This window comes from Heterocephalus glaber, unplaced genomic scaffold (genome assembly GCF_053883595.1).
Source record: "Heterocephalus glaber isolate CG9 unplaced genomic scaffold, H.glaber_assembly_v1.0 deba00001593, whole genome shotgun sequence".
Taxonomy (NCBI): Eukaryota; Metazoa; Chordata; class Mammalia; order Rodentia; family Bathyergidae; genus Heterocephalus; species Heterocephalus glaber.
Window position 1 is genome coordinate 10804131 of NW_028258368.1, and position 18126 is coordinate 10822256.

The window sequence follows — 18126 nt, forward strand, 5'->3', positions numbered from 1 at the left end:
GCCCAGTCGTTGGTTCCATGCCGCCCTTCAGAGGACAAGCACGCTGAGTGATCCGAAAGTCCAGGAACTTGGGGAGCCTGGTCCCCAGAGCTCGCTGGGCAGCCTGGGGTTAGGGCTGGACGCAAGGGGAGACCCCAGGGACCCCCACCCACCCCCACCCACCCCCACCCACCCCCACCCACCCAACCTCCCGACCACCTCGGGATCCCTCGGGAATCTCCCCAAATCTCCCAGTCGTTTAAAAGCCTTCGGATTTCGGAAGGATGAAAGCGCTTCCTGCAGAGGGAGGGAGGGTCCTGCCTCTAGGGCCACCTCCTGGTGTCTGAGGGAGTCAGTCTCCACCTAAAGCCAGGTCGCATAAACCTCTAAATTCTGCTCTAAAAATTAGACTGGGGGCAGAAAGTCTGGTAAATGCTGATATGAGCTACATTTTTGTCATCCAAAAAGAAAAACAAAACAACCACCCCCCACACACAGTCAGTTCTTTTTAGAGTCCCCTGATAACTGCTTTTTTTGTTTGTTTGTTTCTTCATTGGTTTGTTAATATAAATTTGTAGACTGCCACTGGTCCCAGCAACTAGAATGGAGTCGCCCGTGCCAGGGGCCATTTACTCAAATTGAGCTCAGTGTTGGTCCACTTTTCAAAAAAGGAGATTCATAGCCACCAATCAGGATGGCCCCAGCTATCTGAACAGTCCCAGGGAATCCTGTGTCTTCTACAAGGAAAGGAATTTGAGGATGGCCGATCCATACTTTGTTCTCCGTCTCTGCCTTTTCAGCCAGTTTTGTGTGGGAGTCAACCCTTTGCTCAGTTGCCTGACTCTAGAATCACATACAAAAACTATTTAGAGCTATAATTAAATTTATTGTAATTTTGATTTTTGAAAAATTGAAAATGAAAAACGAGACCCTTAAGTTAAAAGGGGGCCAGAGGGCTCTCCTGGGGCCAACATTTCAGGGCAGGTCAGATGGTCCTTCCCAAAGCTGACCTTGGCATTTGGGCACTTGCTTCAGTGTCTGAGACCTGAAATTATATTTGCAAGAGTGGGAGGTCCTGGTCAGCACAGGCCACATAGCAATTGGTTTGGAATCTATGGCGTGTAATTCCAGATTCCCCAGGTCAAAGGGAGATGGAGCTAGAAATTGAACTTTGAAGGAAATGTATCCTTTCTCCTTCTTCCCATTGTCATGGAATTTGTATCCCATTTATTCCTCCCACAGAGCTTCCTGCTCACCACCCGTCCTCTTCTAAGAATTCTGTTGTCTTAACTCCTGACAAGAGAATTTAAAAAAGTATAACAGTCCACTTGCCTTTAGATTGTTCCCTTTGATTTTAAAAAGTAAATGAACCCATAGACGTTAGGGACAGAGAAGTCCAAATGTGTGGTTACTTGTTTTGGTGTAGTTACTGTTGAAAGTGACACTTTCCTAACCAAATAAGCTGCAAATTACCTAGACATTATATTCTGATGATGGTTAGGAAGCAGCCTAAGTTCCTTAATCATTCCCTGACTTACAATTTGTCATTTAAAAATGTCACCCTGCAATATATATATATATATATATTTTTTTTTTCCTCTTTGAAAATAAGATTATAGGGTTGCAAAATGAGTTGACCAAATGTGGGATCTTGAAGAACATGAGTGACTGTGAAGATTTTTGGAAGTTGATTCGGGAGGAAACTCATGGAACAGAAATCAAAGAACAGCTCCAGAAGATAAAAATTAAAAGTTAGTATATTTCCTGTATTTTTATTGTGGATTTTTTTTATAGGTATGCTAACTTCTTATCAGTTGGTTCTGAATGGTGACACTGTCTGTTTTAGAGTTGAGTGAAGATCTCAGGACAACTGATTTTTAAAGATCTTTGGGCTGTATCAGTTAAGGCTTTGTTTTCTTAATGAAATAAGCACGTGAAAGACATTGCCCATGTGTTTGGTGCTTTCCTTTAGTGTTCTCAAACAGTAGCAGTGATTGCCATGAGGCTGGACTCAGAGTGAGAGAGAAGCCCGAAATTGCCCCAGGACTGCTGGCTGCTCTCTTGCCAGAGAAGGAAAGAAACTCACTACAATAAATGTGGAGTGTTTACCTCTTGCCAAGAACTGCTTGCAAATATGTGTGATAAATGGCTAAAGGATACAGGCACTGTTCCCAAAAAGCATTTGAGCATTTGAGAATACAAGATTTTTAAAGTGAGGCCACTTGGAATTTGTAAGATGAACTTACTTTACTGAGTCATGTAACAATCATTAAAGCCACACAGTAGGTTTCATCTTGATGGAATCATTAACCCCATGGGAGCATAATTTTTAGCTTATCATTAAGTCAAAAGTGTTTTAAAGCATGGGACATCAGTAGACTGAGAACCAGTGATACAAAGAACAAACTACCATTTTCTAGAAAATACTGGACTTGGATTCAAATAGGTCACCACAAATATTGTTGATTATAATTGAAATATTTAAATTAAATATATAAATGGTGTTTTTTGTCTATCAAAATGAAAACAGTCAAGTTTCTCTAGACCTTTAAGAATGAATAACTTATCAGTAAAGTTTTTGACTCTGATGTAGTGATAAACAAAAATATCCACCAGCAATTATGTATATGAATAATATCACTGAATGCTGAAAAACTGCATAAATCTTGCATCATTTAAAGGACTGCAAATCACTTACATCATGAAAGGACTAAATTTCCAGTTTTATACCAAAAGAATATATTTTTCACATGTTAAGCTGGATCCTAAATACTATTAACCAAGGTATCTCAATGTGAATTAATATTCTTTCCTTCTTACAGGATAAGGAATTTTTAATCACAAATTGGGCTTAATGATAATCCTCAAATATCTCTTTCCAGTGTTGGATCCCAGATACTGGCCTCTGGTGGCTCCTAGAAGAAGGGAAACAAGGTCATTGGTCAGCGCTGATCAGGACAACAGGCCCTGCCAGGGGAAATGGGTGAGGGTTCTCCTAGGGATAAAGAATATGTTCTATAACAGTACATTTTCATTTCCATTAGGGAATTTTTTCATATCTCATATGTTCCAAGCTTTTTTATTACTTAGCATTAAAATAGTCATTTAGTAAAGTCATTGGTATAACAGGCAGTTTTAAATTCTTATTGCACACAAGTAATTTTGCATCATCTACATAACTTTACTTGGAAGAAATTTTAAAAAAGATGGTTATGATCCCAGGTACTTACTGTTGGTTTTTTATTTGCTTTTTCATCTATAACAGCAGTGGTATGATTTAAAAACTCAGTCTTGGATAAAGAAAGGAAATCTGGGTTTGACTGTTGACCTTGCCCCCACCAGGTGATATGGAAGGGGCTCACCTCCTCCACTCACTTCTTTCCAGAAAGGAGTGACAATAATGGCTATTTTATGAGCTTATTATCAGAAGGACCCACATGAAAAGACCTGGTAAAAATTTAAAGATAAAATTGAAGACTATATGCTGTTGGAAATTTTTATTTTGTCAATTTTTTGTGTGTGTGACTGACTTGGTATGTTGTTTTCTGAACTCTTTGTTCACTAGGAATATTGTTTGGGCACTCACAGTAATCAGAGCTATTTGGAAGAGGGCAGGCTCTTTCCATTTGATGAGTTTTGCTTTTTCTGATGTGCCTGGCCCGTGGACAGTCCATGAGGTGTTTTCTCCAGGACGGCTGCAAGGGCTGGGTCTCACACTTGGGTGTAAGAAGAACATCATTCTCAATTTGTGAGACAGGGCAGTATTTGGGGGCCAGTCAGTCATGTCAGGTGGCTGAAGATGGCTGAGAGTTTAATTTGCAGTGAACATTCATCTTATGTACTGCATTTTCTGGACAGAGGACAAAATGATCCCATGACTGTGGACTCAGAGGTTCCATCTTCTAACACTTCAGAATCAAAATAAACCCTACACATTGAACTAGGAAAGATGTTTTTCTCAAATAAAGTTAGAAATGTGGAACTTTTGAAAACAATCACCGTCTTTGTTATATCTATAGAAATTGAGGACATTAAAAGTGTTTCTGGGGCCGGGGATTTAGCTCAGTGGTTCTGGTGCCTGCCTTGAAAGCGCAAGGTCCCAAGTTTGATCTCCAGTACCAAAAAAAAAAAAGTGTTTCTGGTGTTATTTCTGATTCTGCTTCTGTTCAGAGACCCAAAAGGAGTTCATTTATCAATATGTGTAGGGAAGTATTTAGTGCTGACAAGCATGGGAAAATTTTTGTTTGAAGATTTACAAGATTTTGTGGTGGTTTCTAGGAGGAGGATGAAAGTATAGTTCTTTTTTTTTTTTTTTTTTTTTTGGTACTGGGGATTGAACTCGGTGGGGTCCTTGCGCTTGCGCAGCAGGCGTCAAAACCACTGAGCTAAATCCCCGGCCCTAAAGTATAGTTCTTTTTAAAAAGAAAACGGTGCTGGAGGGTAAAGTGCTAGGAACATTCACACAGGAAAAGGAAAACAACCTTCTCTGGGAAGCCTGATATGCGATACCAGCAGTTCTCAGTTCTTCATGTTACATATGTTTTATCTAGTTCTGCAGTTCACTGAATTGTGCCCTCTCCATTCCTGAAATTCATATGTTGCAGTCCTGACTCCAAACATGGTGGTGTTTATTTGCTTTGGTACTGGGGATAGAACTTGGGACCTTGCGCTTTTGAGGCAGGCGCTGGAACCACTGAGCTAAATCCCCAGCCCCATGGTGGCATTTAGAGTGGCTCTTTGGGGGGGTGACTGAGTTCAGTGAGATCCTGGGGTGGGCACCCATGGTGGGACTAGTGTCCTTGTAAGAGGAGACACCAGTGAGCATGCAGTCCTTCCCACTGTGTATGGGGACCCAGAAAGGAGGCTCTCACTAGGAATTGCTGGCTCCCTGAACTCCTCTTGCAGTCTTTTGAACTGTGACAAAGTAAATTTTTGTCATTTAAAGCACCCAGTCCATAGTACTCTGTGAAGGCAACTCCAGCTAAGACAATATTCCAATGAATGCATTTCGTGTTTATTTCATGTTCATCCTAAGCTGTTTCTGAGACCAGAAACATGAGAGGGATTTCTCTGTGTGTATGTTTTTGATAGCTGACATCTAGCGCATCCTTGGGCCAGCATGACCTTTGATAACATGGGCTCATATGTACTGTTAAACTGAGTGCTCCCTGCCCCCTCCACCATCCCTCCACCCCATAGGATTGTGGTTTGAACAGGAAGTTTCTAGGTGGAATTGACTATTCCATCCATTCAAAATATGTAATAATTCAAATTAAGAAAAAAGCAACTAGAAAAATTAAAAAAAAATGTGATGTGAAAAACACACCATACTCCAGAGACACCCAGTTCCAACAACTGCTTGAATATATAGGAGGGTCATGCATAATGCTGCAGCTTTCAGATTTACAGCTTTCAGACTCATACCATTATTTTATATAAAGAAGAAACCCACAGTCAAATTTAAATATGACTTATTTGCAGAATCATCTATTATACCCATAGTTACAGCACTGTGGGAAAAGGCTTTGAAGAATGGACCAAAAAAAAAAAATGCCCTAAATAAAATATTGGATTAGTACAAAAATGGTTTTACCTTATATTAAGGCAGTAAGATATGGGCTCAGGCAAATGATTAATAACACTAAACATTGACCATTATCTTTCAAGCTTTGGGGGTTTTTTGGTACAGAGGATTGAACTCAGGGCCTTGTGCTTATGAGGCAGGCAGTGGAACCACTGAGCTAAATCCCAGGCCCCTTTCAAGCGTTTTTCATAGATTAGTCTTTACATAAAACCTGTGAAATGGTACAGCCCATGGCCCATTAGCAAACCCACTTTACAGGTGAGGAAATGGAAATTAGGACAATCTGATGACATGCTTGCCAGGGATAATCAGGTTAACACAGAGTGGTCCCTGGATCCAAACATAATCCTGTCTCCAAACCCACAGGCCTAACTGAAGGGTGCATGTTCCTGGAGGGAAGAGCAGGCAATTTTCAGATGTGTAGACAGTGCATAGAGAAGCCCCTCCCTCTGACCAGTGACTAGGGGCCCACTGATGTCACTATCAATATCTATGGATGAAATGAACTTAAAGTGATTTTTAAGGCTGAAAGGCTCTTCATGGCCATTGCTCTTTGCTGCTGTGTCTTCTCAGAAACCCTCTGTGGAGGACCCTCAGGTGAATTTGCAATTAGTTTTAACCCAAGAAGGCTGGTGCAGCTCACACCAAACTGTGAGGAAGCCACTGCCTTTAATCCGGCTGGTCCTGGGCGGTGGCAAGACCCCCACATCTGCCCCTGCATCTGCTGCTCTGCATGCACGGGGCTCAGGAGCTGCGTGGGGAGGAGACTTCACAGAAAGGTGAGAAAAAAATAAACCCAAAGGAAGCAAGACCCCTCACATGAAAAGAGTAGAAGTGCCATTTGAAATTAAATCCAAAATGAGTTTAAGGTGATTGCCCTCACAATTGTCAATAAGCAGGACAATATAGTGAGCCGAGCCAGCGCTCCTTTGGAGGACTGGGCCTAAGACAGTGGAAGGGAAATGGGGTTCACACACACCTCTGTGGACCCCATCATGTGGAGTTTACAGCTTTTGCTGGTGCAGGCTCACAGTGTGTGAGGAAACCACCCAATTCAGGATAATGCGATTTAGAGGATGTGTGATCACAGTCACTGTTGTGAAGTGCTGGATGAAATTTAACCAGTAGCCTTGATTCTTCTGAGTTACTTGAGATCCCCAAATCCTGGAAAGAATGTCCATGATGTGCTGAGACCTGACCACAGGGATGGTGAGCAGCACCTGAGCAGCCGTGTCCCATAGCAGTGGCCACTTCTCACCTCCAAAGACTCTGGCATGATGTGAGTGGTGCTGCCAGCAGAGAAGCAGGAGATTTGGTTGGGCACAAAAACACCCCACAAATGGCCATCCACTGTTGGAACTGCCCCCATCAAAGACATACAGTGGGGGAGTGGCTGAATATATTGGAAGCACAATTTCAACAGCTCTCGAATTCTCACCATCACCCCATCGATATTTCTGCAGTGCCAGGATGTGTTCGCAGGGGTCTTGCCTACTGCAGGTGGAGAGTCATCCTTTTGACTGTTGGAGAACCACTCTGAGGGTGTCAGATGGGATCACTGGTAATTCTGCTGCAACCTCAATCTCTCTTCTGCCAGGCTGATGAGTAGATGCAAAAGACAACCAGCAGTCCAGAGGCCTGGGCTTCACACACCTGGCCTCTGCCCCACGCATGTTCCTCTTCCCAAGAGAAATGATCTAGTAGAGAACTGTGGGCACAGATGTACTGTGTTCCAGAGTTTGAGGCTCCTGAAGGGATAAATTGTGATAAATTCTTCACCATTACCAAAGGCAACAACCCACTGATTCCATAGTTTATCACTACTGGTCTGGAACAAGTGCCTCTGGAAACTTGTTGGAAATGCAGATTCTCAGGTTCACCACCTCCTAATCTGAAACTCTGGGCTTGCAGCCTGTAACTAGTGTTTTTGTTTGTTTGTTTGTTTGTCGTGACACTGGACATTAAATCAGAGGTGCAGTAACACTAAGATGCATCCCCATCCCTTTTAACTTGTTGTTTGGATAGAAGGTTTCACTAAGTTGCCCAGGCTGGACTCAAACTTCAGATCTTCTCACCTTAGCTTTCTGTGTAGCACCAACCAGATCCACTGAGTAGATCTTGAGTAGTGTGACACTGTGCCCAGCTTACTGAATGGGTCTAAATAGCTCCCCAGGGGATTCTGGTGCAGGCCCAAGTTTGAGAACCAGGCTTCTACACACAGACTCAGCCCAGGCATTTAAATGTCCAGATTTAATTAACTGTCAGGGCCACAGCTTCTGGATCTGTTAATGACTGACTGACTGCCTGGTGTTGACTCATTACCAGGAGGCTTTCTTCTGAGAGTCTTTTTTAATTTGCACACTACCCCAGGGTGACACTTCCTAGAGCCTCCTTTCCAGAAGGCAATAGTGGGGTTTGGTGTATGGACCCTGATTAGGAATTAGGAACAAGACCCACTATGTCAGATTTTTCCACCCCTGTTAAACTAGTGTTGAATTGTGAATTGAGGTCACTATCTGCCCTACATATGCCTAGATTATGATTACTATTAAGAGCCTCCCACCCCTTTCTGGTTAGTAAGTAAGAATATGCTAATTTTAAAATTGAAAAATTGTAAGAATGATACAGTATGTTTTGAGGATTGAACCCAGGGCCTCATGCATGCCAATCAAAGGCTCTACCACTGAGCAACAACAACCCCAGCCTGGCTCCTGCCCGTTAATGGATTTCTAGGGTTGAATCCTTTCCTTTAGCTGCCTTGGTTTTAGGGCAATCTCAGACTAGACTTGTGAACACGAGTTCACTCTATTGATGTGTACCATAAACCTTAAATGCTGGGCTGTCCTTCAAAAGCTCAGTCCACACCACTTTGTTCACAAATATGGCCCTTAAATGTGGAAGGAGGACCCCATAATTTCTATACTATTGCAGGGATATTTGCTGATATTTTCAGTAAGGATGGAAGAAAAAAACAAATTACCATTGTGGGCCTAAGATAGCAGGGTTAAGAAATCACCCATGTTTTTGGAAGCATCAAACATGTATCAGAAACACATGAAGGTTTTTGGGAAAACCATCATCTGGGAATTTCTTGCTTTTTTTATTTTTCACTTCTTTCAAATTTTCCTTTTTATTTATCTTTCCACAGTTTGGGGGCTTTGTAGTTTAGCAGTGAACTCAGTTACATTGCACTCTCCAATCTTTGTTTTCTTCAATGTAAGTGGAAACAGTATTTATTATTGATCTATAGAAATCAAAACCTTTTTGTACTTCCAAAGTGAAAAGGAAAAACAATCACAATCACATTAACATAAACTAATTTGACTTAACCCAGCTTTCAATGAGTCTGAAATTGTAAAAAATATTAGTTCAACTTTTTCTAGCTATAAATTATTTTTAATTTGTTTTCTAGCTATGATTTTTTTTTTTTTGGTATCGGGGATTAAACTCTGGTCCTTGTGCTTGCACAGCAGGCGGCGAAACCACTGAGCTAAATCCCCGGCCAATAAATTATTTTTGATAGCCAATTGAGTCATACTGATTTTGACCAGGAAGTTATTCTGAAAGTTTATCTAGATATTCTGAGAAGTAATAAATAAGTGTGTGTAAGTGGTGTATGTTGTACACACTGTTGATTACTAGTATCCACTTAGAAGAACAATTTCAAGAATGAACGATGATTTTCATCTAAAAATGGTACAAAATAACAATACAGTTTGGGCATCTATAATTGTTAGGCATTTGCTGAGAATCTAAACAAATATAATTACTATATGTATTTGAATAGGGAGAAGTTATATCAATTACCAAGTAAATATGTAAGAATATATTTCAGTTTCAGAAATTCATTGAAATGTCTTTACATAAGAAGTATGTTATTTTTGTGAAATGCAATGTGGCAAGTCCTACCCAAGAGATCTTGATGCTTATCTGCCATCAGATTTGAGATTTATTTTTTAAAAAACAGATCCGGACATCCTCTCTGGAACCAGTACCCTGTCTGTCTCAAACACAAGAAGAATTCCAGCAGCCACCTCCCAGGGTAAGTGACATAAAGTCTTCATGGTGGCCTTAAGATTATTTATGAACTTAATAATTAAACTGAGACTAAATATGATGAAATGATCTTCCTCAATACATTAACGGTAGAATCTCTATGTGACAGTGAGATTGTGTATGCAATGTATTCTCTATAAAGATGAAATCAGGTGTATATTTTTGGTGGCATTCTTTTTAGAAGGGGATATTGTTCTTTGTGTGAGGGTGTATGTCTCTGAAAGTACTAAGTACTTATTTCTAACTTTAACCAAATATTATCTACACACCTGCCATACTTCCATCCATGCATCCATTTATCCACTCACCTACCCACCCACTCACCCCTTCACCCACTCATCTATTCATTTGTTCCTCCATTTGTCTCTCTGTCCATCCATCCATCTATCTAGCCATGCATAACCAGTTAGAAAGCATTCATTTGAATAGGCTCCAAAATAGTCTTCGAAAGGCAGAAAGATGAACCAAGTTTTTACATGACTAACATGGTAATTTTTTTTTAGCATGTATTGTTCTGAAACTTGATTCAGATTTTGCAAAGAGTATAGAATAATTTTTTTTTTTTTTGGTACTGGGGATCAAGCTCGGGACCTTGTGCTTTCGAGGCAGGTGCCGGAACCACTGAACTAAATCCCTGGCCCTAGAATAATTTTTAATTTTGGCAATGTATGTGCAGTTCAAAAACACCCCAGTATGAGAAAATAACTAAAGGAATCAGAAATAAATGAATCAGAGCATTTCAATGAAAATATATTCTGTCTCCTTTTTTTCTCCTTGGTTGACTATTAGCAATTTGGAGTTTCTGTTTTTCTATCATTTTACTAAAGGGTTCCTTCGAGGGTGAGTAGTTATTCTAAACACTTCACTAAATGTAGAAGAAGAAGTTAGAATTATAATTTTACAATGATATTTCTGAGAGCTGAAAAATGTAGTAAAAACTCCCTCTGGAGCATCTATAATTGGATTTTTTTGTGTGTGTGTGCCGGGGATCGAACTCGGGACCTTGCGCTTTCGAGGCAGGTGCCGGAACCACTGAGCTAAATCCCTGGCCCTATAATTGGATTTTTAAAGGCAATGTGCAGTCACAAGATTCCTAGGGTGTGGGTAATTCCTGGGATCCAGAGCTGAGGATGTAAATGACCAGTGTTCCTTCTTTGGCTTTGCCTTTGGTTGCAGCAGGCAGGTCATTGGCTGCACCTGTCTTCCTCTTTCACATTATAGAAAAAGGTAGAAAGAGTCTGATTGGTTTTTACAAGCCAGAAGTGACGCATTCATAAAAGAATTAAGATGTATTATATACGCATACCAACTTACCATGAGGAATGTAATCACTGTGTACTGCAAACTTGTACCAATAAAATTAAAATTTCAATGAAAACAGTACTCCACAATTCCCAGCAGGGCACAGTGGTGCACACTTGTAATCCCAGTGCTTGGGAGGCTGAGGCAGGAGGATCCGAATTCGAGTCCCTCCTGGACAATTTAGTGAGATTCTGTCTCAGAATAGGGTTGGGAATGTAGCTCAGGGCAGTGACTGTGAGTTCAATCTTAGTAAAAACAAAACAAAACAAAACAAAACAATTCCCTGGGAGAAGGATGCAAAGTCATGGGATCCAGCATGCAGTGGTGACACTTCAAGACAGTTTCCTCTGTCCCAGGAGCTTAAAGGGGTCAATTCCTGGGTGCTCAGACCATAAACAGCCTTCAAGCACTTAAGAAATCTGCATTTTGTGAGTGTTGGCAGAATGCACGCTGGCTTCCCATCGGCCATCTGTTCTTTGTGCTGAGTGCCCTTTGAACATTTGCCTTGGCTTGTAAATGCTGCAATTTACTTCACTCCCTGCTTCAAGGTGATGCCATTTCACCAAATGCACTTGTGGGTGGCTAGGCGATTCTAAAAATCTTCACTTATGTTATCCAAGCTTGGCTTTTCTTGGAAAAATACCACAGTAGAGGTTTTAGGGAGTTTAAGGTCATCCCTCGGACCTGGTGCTTCTACTACTGATGACAAGGGCAGGGGCAGAGGGCACCTTTCTGAGCCTCTGTGTGACCCACCCCAAGTCCTGTCACTCTCTACTCTGGCTCCAGTTCTTAGGTCTCTGCACACCCCAGTCAGTTCCCTGTGGTTGGTGGAGGCCTCTCAAAAGGCCTCATACTCAGTTTTCCTCCTTCTGTATCTAGTATTGTCCCTCCCTGCCCTCATTGGCTTCAGCACTCTTAGCTGTGCCCGAGAAAAGCCATGGTTTTGGGGTTGTCTTAGGAGAAAACTCCCCACCCTGAGACCAGTGAGGAGGCAGTAAGCAGAGTGGTTGCAACAGACCTGGGTCTTGGGGCTCCCTAATGCTCGGGAGGGTTTGCAGAGGATGCTGTCACACCAGTGACTCCAAGATCAATCAAGCTGTTTAAAGACACAGGAAAAGCTGGCACAAGGGGCCTTCTATCATCTGGATGGAGCAGTGGGTTCCCTCACCTCTGTCTTCCTCTGATCACCATTCCTACCTGCCTCACTGCTCTGCAGACCTTCCCTGGTGGCTCACCTTGAAGACACAGCCTGTCCTGGCCCAGGTGTGAGCTCCTCTGTCTTCCCAGGCAGCCTGTGCACACACTGATTGCTGTGTCTGCATCTGACTTTTTGTACCAGCCATTCATGTTCCTGACTCCCGGCCTCACTAAGCCATGTCTTGCCTGGTTAGTCAATGTTTTATATTCAATTGTGCCCAGACAGTGACCTCCCTCTAATTGCTTTCTTCATCCTCAGACCATGACATTTGTCTCAGGATTCAAAACTCTTCAGAGGCTGGGTGTGGTGGCACATGCTTGTAATCCTAGCACTCCAGAAGGCTGAGGAGGAGGACTGCAAGTTTGAGCCCAGGCTGGACAACTTAGCAACTTAGGGAGGCCTTGTTTCAAAATAGAAAATAAAAAAAGACTGGAGGATGTAGCTGGATGCAAAGTCCCTAGGTTCAATTCACAGTACCATAAAAACAAGCAAGCAAGCAAATAAATAGCCCAACTCTTCAGGGGGAGATTTTTCACTTGGGACCTCAGCCTGAGATGTGTCCTATTGACTGTGACATGACAAATGGAGTTAGTCCTGTGCCATGGCTCCATCCTGGCCTCGGCAGTTGACTACAGGGAGAGGAAGATACCGTCCTGCCCCAGCCTGCTCCTTTTGCCCATCCAACAGCTGCTTACTGGGCACAGATGAGACGAGACTGAGAGTGTGGTCTGTGGGAGACTGGAAAGAGCCCACAGGTTTCTGGCAGTGGTCAAGTATCAGTGCCAAGTCCTAAAGAGTCACCTCAGTACAGTGTCAGATTCAAGGGTGTTTGTGACAATGACGTACAAAGATAACTGATGAGCATTATCTTCCTTTGCTTAATTTTTACTTTTTTGTTCAAAATGTCCATTTTGGAAATCTCTCCTTTTGCTATGAAGAACACTTTGGTGACTGAGGATGCGGAGGTTGAGGGGTGGTTGTGAGATTATCTTCCACCAGGCACACTTTTTCATAGGCTATTTAAGACCCATGGAGCTTATGGCTACAAAAATGAGGGAAGAAAGGAAATATAATGAAGGAAAAATTAGTGTTTTTTAAAACCATGTGTCCTAACTGGTGACTATTTTAAAAATATTTCATTCTTCTCTAAGAATCCTTATTATTGTTAGGGTAAGTAATTTCAATATGAGTAGAGTTTACTTATCTTACTTTTCATGTAATCAGTGGCTCTTGCAGATCTATAAATGCCTTTATGCCAGAACTAAACCTTTCTGTCTCCATGGATCTAAGATCTAGCACAGTTCTAGGCACAGCAAGTAGAAATAAAATAAATATATAAATATGTAAGGTACAAGCAATGAATAAATGCATGAGTGGATGAAGTCTTAACCCACCATGCCACTGTGATCATGGCCTATGATAGATAATATGTGCTGTAATCGCTTCTCGGCCTTTTGACTAAGATCAAGTGATAATATGTGCTGCATACCTTACAAATGTGAAGTTATTACTAGAGTTACTGACATGGTAGGGCCTCTCTATAGGAACTGAGTTTGGAGAGGCCAGCAAATGGCCAGGCACCATTGTGAAGGTCAAAACATTGTGCTACTTAATCCAGATGTAAACAGACAGGTAGAAAAAATACTTTTAAAACTTATTTACTTGGGCCAGGGATTTAGCTCAGTGGTTTCGCCGCCTGCTGCGCAAGCGCAAGGACCCGAGTTCAATCCCTGCTACCAAAAAAAACTTATTTACTACATGTGGATAAGATATTCATAATTATGTGTCAAAGCAGTTTACTTTCTTAGCTTCATCGGAGAACACTTTGAATCATAACATACACTTTGCAAGTTGTTTTGAGTCTGTCAGGTGTAGGTTTCATCCTGCCTCTTCAGTGTTGGGGCACACACAGGTAAATCCCTGCAATTCCCACAGTTCATTGTCCTTATCTTTAAAATAACAGTATGAAGTCTTGCCCCAGAAGTGATTCAGGAGTTCACTTAAACATACAATTTATAGAAAGTTCCTCTCACAAATTGACTACTCATTAAATAATGATTGTTTTCTTTGTTATTTCTCCAATTTATTCAGCTTAAAAATTCATAGGCATGCTAAATTAAAATTTTTTGATAGGATAGGAAATAAAGTGTTGAAAATAATGGAAAGAGAACATTATGCTGTGTCCCTGCCCCCTGACTAGATTTTGGTCATCACTGAGAATCAATCCAGGCTTTGAATACCAAAGCCCAACCTGTATTTGTCTCATAATTTTAAAAAGTTCTAGGGGCCGGGGATTTAGCTCAGTGGTTTCGCCGCCTGCTCCACAAGTGCAAGGACCCGAGTTCAATCCCTGCTACCAAAAAAAAAAAAAAATTAAATTGAAAAATAAAAAAAATAAAAAAACAGTTCTACACCACATGATCAGTGCATAGTTCTGAGAGCTGTGTAAGCAGCTCCAGTAGGTGTGTGATAGACAATGCTGTCATTGCGAGAGAGGTCACATTACAATACAGCCTTACAGGTTTGACCGCCTTCCTTCCTGGTGCTCCTGCCTTGGGGTGGTTCAGGAATTCCCATGTGAGGTTGGAGAGCTCAGTCCTGGCCCACAATACACAGGAGGCATCATGCCTTTTTAGGTGGGTTATTTTAAATTGAGGATAGTTGCTATCATGCTTCTGAATATTTTCCCCAATATTTCTCAAATTATTTAAGGCAGGGCCGAGGATTTAGCTTGGTGGTTTCGCCGCCTGCTGTGCAAGCGCAAGGACGAGTTCGATCCCTGGTACCCCCCCCCCCCAAAATTAAGGGATTCTGCTTTTGTCCTCAAGTTCGTCCTGGATCATCTTTTACAGTCACTTGTGTCTGTTTGGAGATATGTCTCCCTCAAAACTTTGCAACACTGCAGACCTCCCTGGGCTATAAAGATTTGTCTTAGTAAGCTCTGTGCTAAGGGATTGGAAACAAATTTTGGGAGACTCATAGTTGCTGGCAGAGCTACTTGTAGTTATACAGATCTAGAAACAGTTTTCTGTTGTCCTCCCTTTACAGCTTTAGTAGACAATTTTAGATGCAGTTATCTAATTGGGGCAGATGAAATGCATTTACTCAGACCCTGGGCCCTGCAGATGCTGCCTTTCAGAGCCAGCGCTGGCCCCCGTTCAGTCCTTGGCTGTGGAATGTGGCTGCAGTCCTGCGTGGTACAAATGGCACTAATGGCCTCAAAAGACATAAGCCAAATGGGACCACTGGTTGAGGAACTAACCAGATCCTCCACTTAGAGCAAGAATCCCACTGTATTTTGCCCAGTTCCAGGAAAACATGTTTTTGTTATATTTACATTGAGTGAATATAGTCAAACATTGAGGAAAATAAAAACTGAAGTTCCTTTTTGTGTGATTTTTCTTTTCTTTTAGATGCTCTACCTATTCAGAAATAAATATAGGCTAATTACTTCTGCCTGGCTTTCTCAAAATATAACATTTCTATTTACCTTAAATATGTCTAAAAGTAATATAAAAATGCCTAAAGTGAAAATTCAAAAAAATCTCAATTTCAGCATACAAGGAGTAGACTATCACCTTTAAATGATGGAAAGGATGGTATGTAGATTTATTAGTAGAAGTTCAAATGGCTTCATTGTTGATTTCTTGTAGAAAATATGTAATATGAAATTTAGCTTAATCTAAATGCTTTAATGAAGAAATAAGGTATAATTTTATGGGCTGTGATTACATTTTTAGTATTTAAATAAAGACATCTTCAATTATAGCTGGAATGTGGTCTTAAACAATCATTGTGTTCAGCTACAAGTAGAAAACATGGGCCTTAAGAATTCAGATTATACAAAATATATTTATCCTGGCTATGTGAAATGTCTGGGGAAGAAGAGTTTGTTTTGTGTAGTACCGGGAAAGATTTTTCAGAAATTAACAGAATTTGAATACTGTTGAACTATTCAGTGGACTGATTTCTTTTTTTTTTCCCCCATGGACTGATTTCTTCATTAAAGAAAATGTTATATAATAAGTGCTAAATTGGGAATATAGAAATAAATAAAATTAATCTACATTAGAGAACCCCCAAATATCTGATACTTTAAAAGCTCCAAGAATAAGAAGGGAAGGATTTGCTGGGGATTGGGAGAAAGGTGGCCCTTGGGGTCTGGCAAGGGCTGCAGAGCCATCATTTCAGGCTTTGTGGGCCACACTCAAGTTTCTGTTATCCGGATCCTCTTCTTTGTGCTTTTTAAAAACAACCTTTGTTTTCTTTGGTACTGGGGATCGAACTCGGGTCCTTCTGCTTGGGAGCCAGGTGGTGGAACCACTGAGCTAAATCCCTGGCCCCCCAAAAAACAACTTTTAAAAATGTAAAACCATTGATTTGGCCCCTGAGTTGGTGTTTGCAGGCCTCCAATCTAGGATGTTAACTTGATGGTTTTCTTTTCTGGATTTAATGATAGAAAAACAGATTGAAATGTATCTTTTGGAATCTAAAATACTAAAGCCGCCTTCTTTATTATCTTGTATCCATCCATTTAAACTACACACTGATTGTGTTCAGTTCTTATATGCCAAGGTCCTAGTCCTAGTGCTTGACATAGCTTAGATTCCCAGGAAACATTTGCCAAATGATGGCATTTCTTATTGTCACTGATTCTAGTACTGAAAGGATGACTTCAATTCTGAATGACGGATTTTTACCATCAGCCTTCATAGAAAAGTTTCCATGAGTTACTTTAACCCCAGTTTTGTGTAGAATTTAAAGTACGAAATCCAACAGATACAATTGATCAAAACTATTGTCTTGGTAAGTAGTATTATGTAGAAAGCAAACACAATATTAAAGAGTGAAAATAATTAAAGTGTGTACCATGAAGGCTTGGCTGCTGATTTTTAAACATGTTAAAGTACATTTTGTATTTATTTGTTGGGTACCCCCAATATAAAGTAATGTCCTTGAGGGCAAAACTAGGACTTTTTTTGTTTCTTTCATATATTTTTTTTTCCTTTGCTGCTCACTCCTCACTCCCTCCCAAGGGTGTGAAGTGCCCACTGCTCAACTCACAGTGGGGCTTCATAAATGCTGCAGAGCTGGTTCAATGGCCTGCCAGTCTGAGCTGGTCTTTCTCCTTCCTCTTCTCCCTTTTGCAGAAATGTCACATCCATCGTTCCATTTCTTTAAAGAAACCTATGTATTTCTCAAACTGTCCAAGAAAATCAATATAAACCCTTCAAAACTACTTTAAATAAATTGATTTTCAGTTTTTCTTTTCTGTGTCAAAATATTGCCACAAAAGCAAAGGGCATAATGAACAGTAATTTGCAAAGATTCATTTACAGTTGGCTCATAGGTATTCTGTAATTATTACTTTCTTCTGTCACTCAAAGAAAAAAAGACAGAATGTCTTACATAAATACCAACAGAAGTCTGACATCTTCAAAACTGTATCTGATTTTTTTATTGATCCCTTCCACACTAGTGGATTTTAGAATTCCTCTGCGACAGAACTTGATGCTGGCAGGACTTGATTCTGAACCTGGATTGTGAGCTGACTTAATCTGGCTTCTCCTGGGCTCCCTTCCTTTAGTGGTCTAAGGTTTGGAGGGCAGGCATTGTATAGAGCTTTCAACTGGGAGGAGCTGGGACCTATGGATCTGTCAGGGGCAAGAGGACTAGGCTTCAGCTGTACCTCACTGCTATCCTTCCTTGTAAATAGCTGAGGAGACACTGGCTATGAGCACAGGCACCTCACCACCTCCCTCCAGCCTTTTCCCTGCAGCAGCTCAGCATGGGGTGTCAGAGATCATTAAGGGGCATCCTGCTCCTCTCCCTCCACACCTGTGACTGGTTCCCTGCGGTAATTTTATGGGCCGTGAGGAGGCAGGTTTGACGCCGGGACAGTCTTTGCCAACAGCTGCAGACAAGTCAGCTCTCCAGACAGTAAAATGTAAAGAGGGGGGAGGGGGCCACCTTTGAAGTTTGCAAAAAAGCATGACTTTGACCACTT

The 18126-nt window shown here is 41.2% G+C and overlaps 1 protein-coding gene across 3 annotated transcripts in view; it reads left to right on the forward strand.

Annotated features, from left to right (window-relative positions):
- The window catches only part of LOC101710489 (uncharacterized), a 96422-nt gene that overhangs the window by 48142 nt on the left and 30154 nt on the right, over nucleotides 1-18126 (forward strand). For all 3 annotated transcript variants that reach the window (XM_087193520.1, XM_004856931.3, XM_087193521.1), the window contains 3 exons: nucleotides 1592-1730; nucleotides 2862-2962; nucleotides 9531-9605. In XM_087193520.1, coding sequence (XP_087049646.1) covers nucleotides 1592-1730; nucleotides 2862-2962; nucleotides 9531-9605 — 315 coding nt within the window. The remainder of the gene's footprint in view (nucleotides 1-1591; nucleotides 1731-2861; nucleotides 2963-9530; nucleotides 9606-18126) is intronic.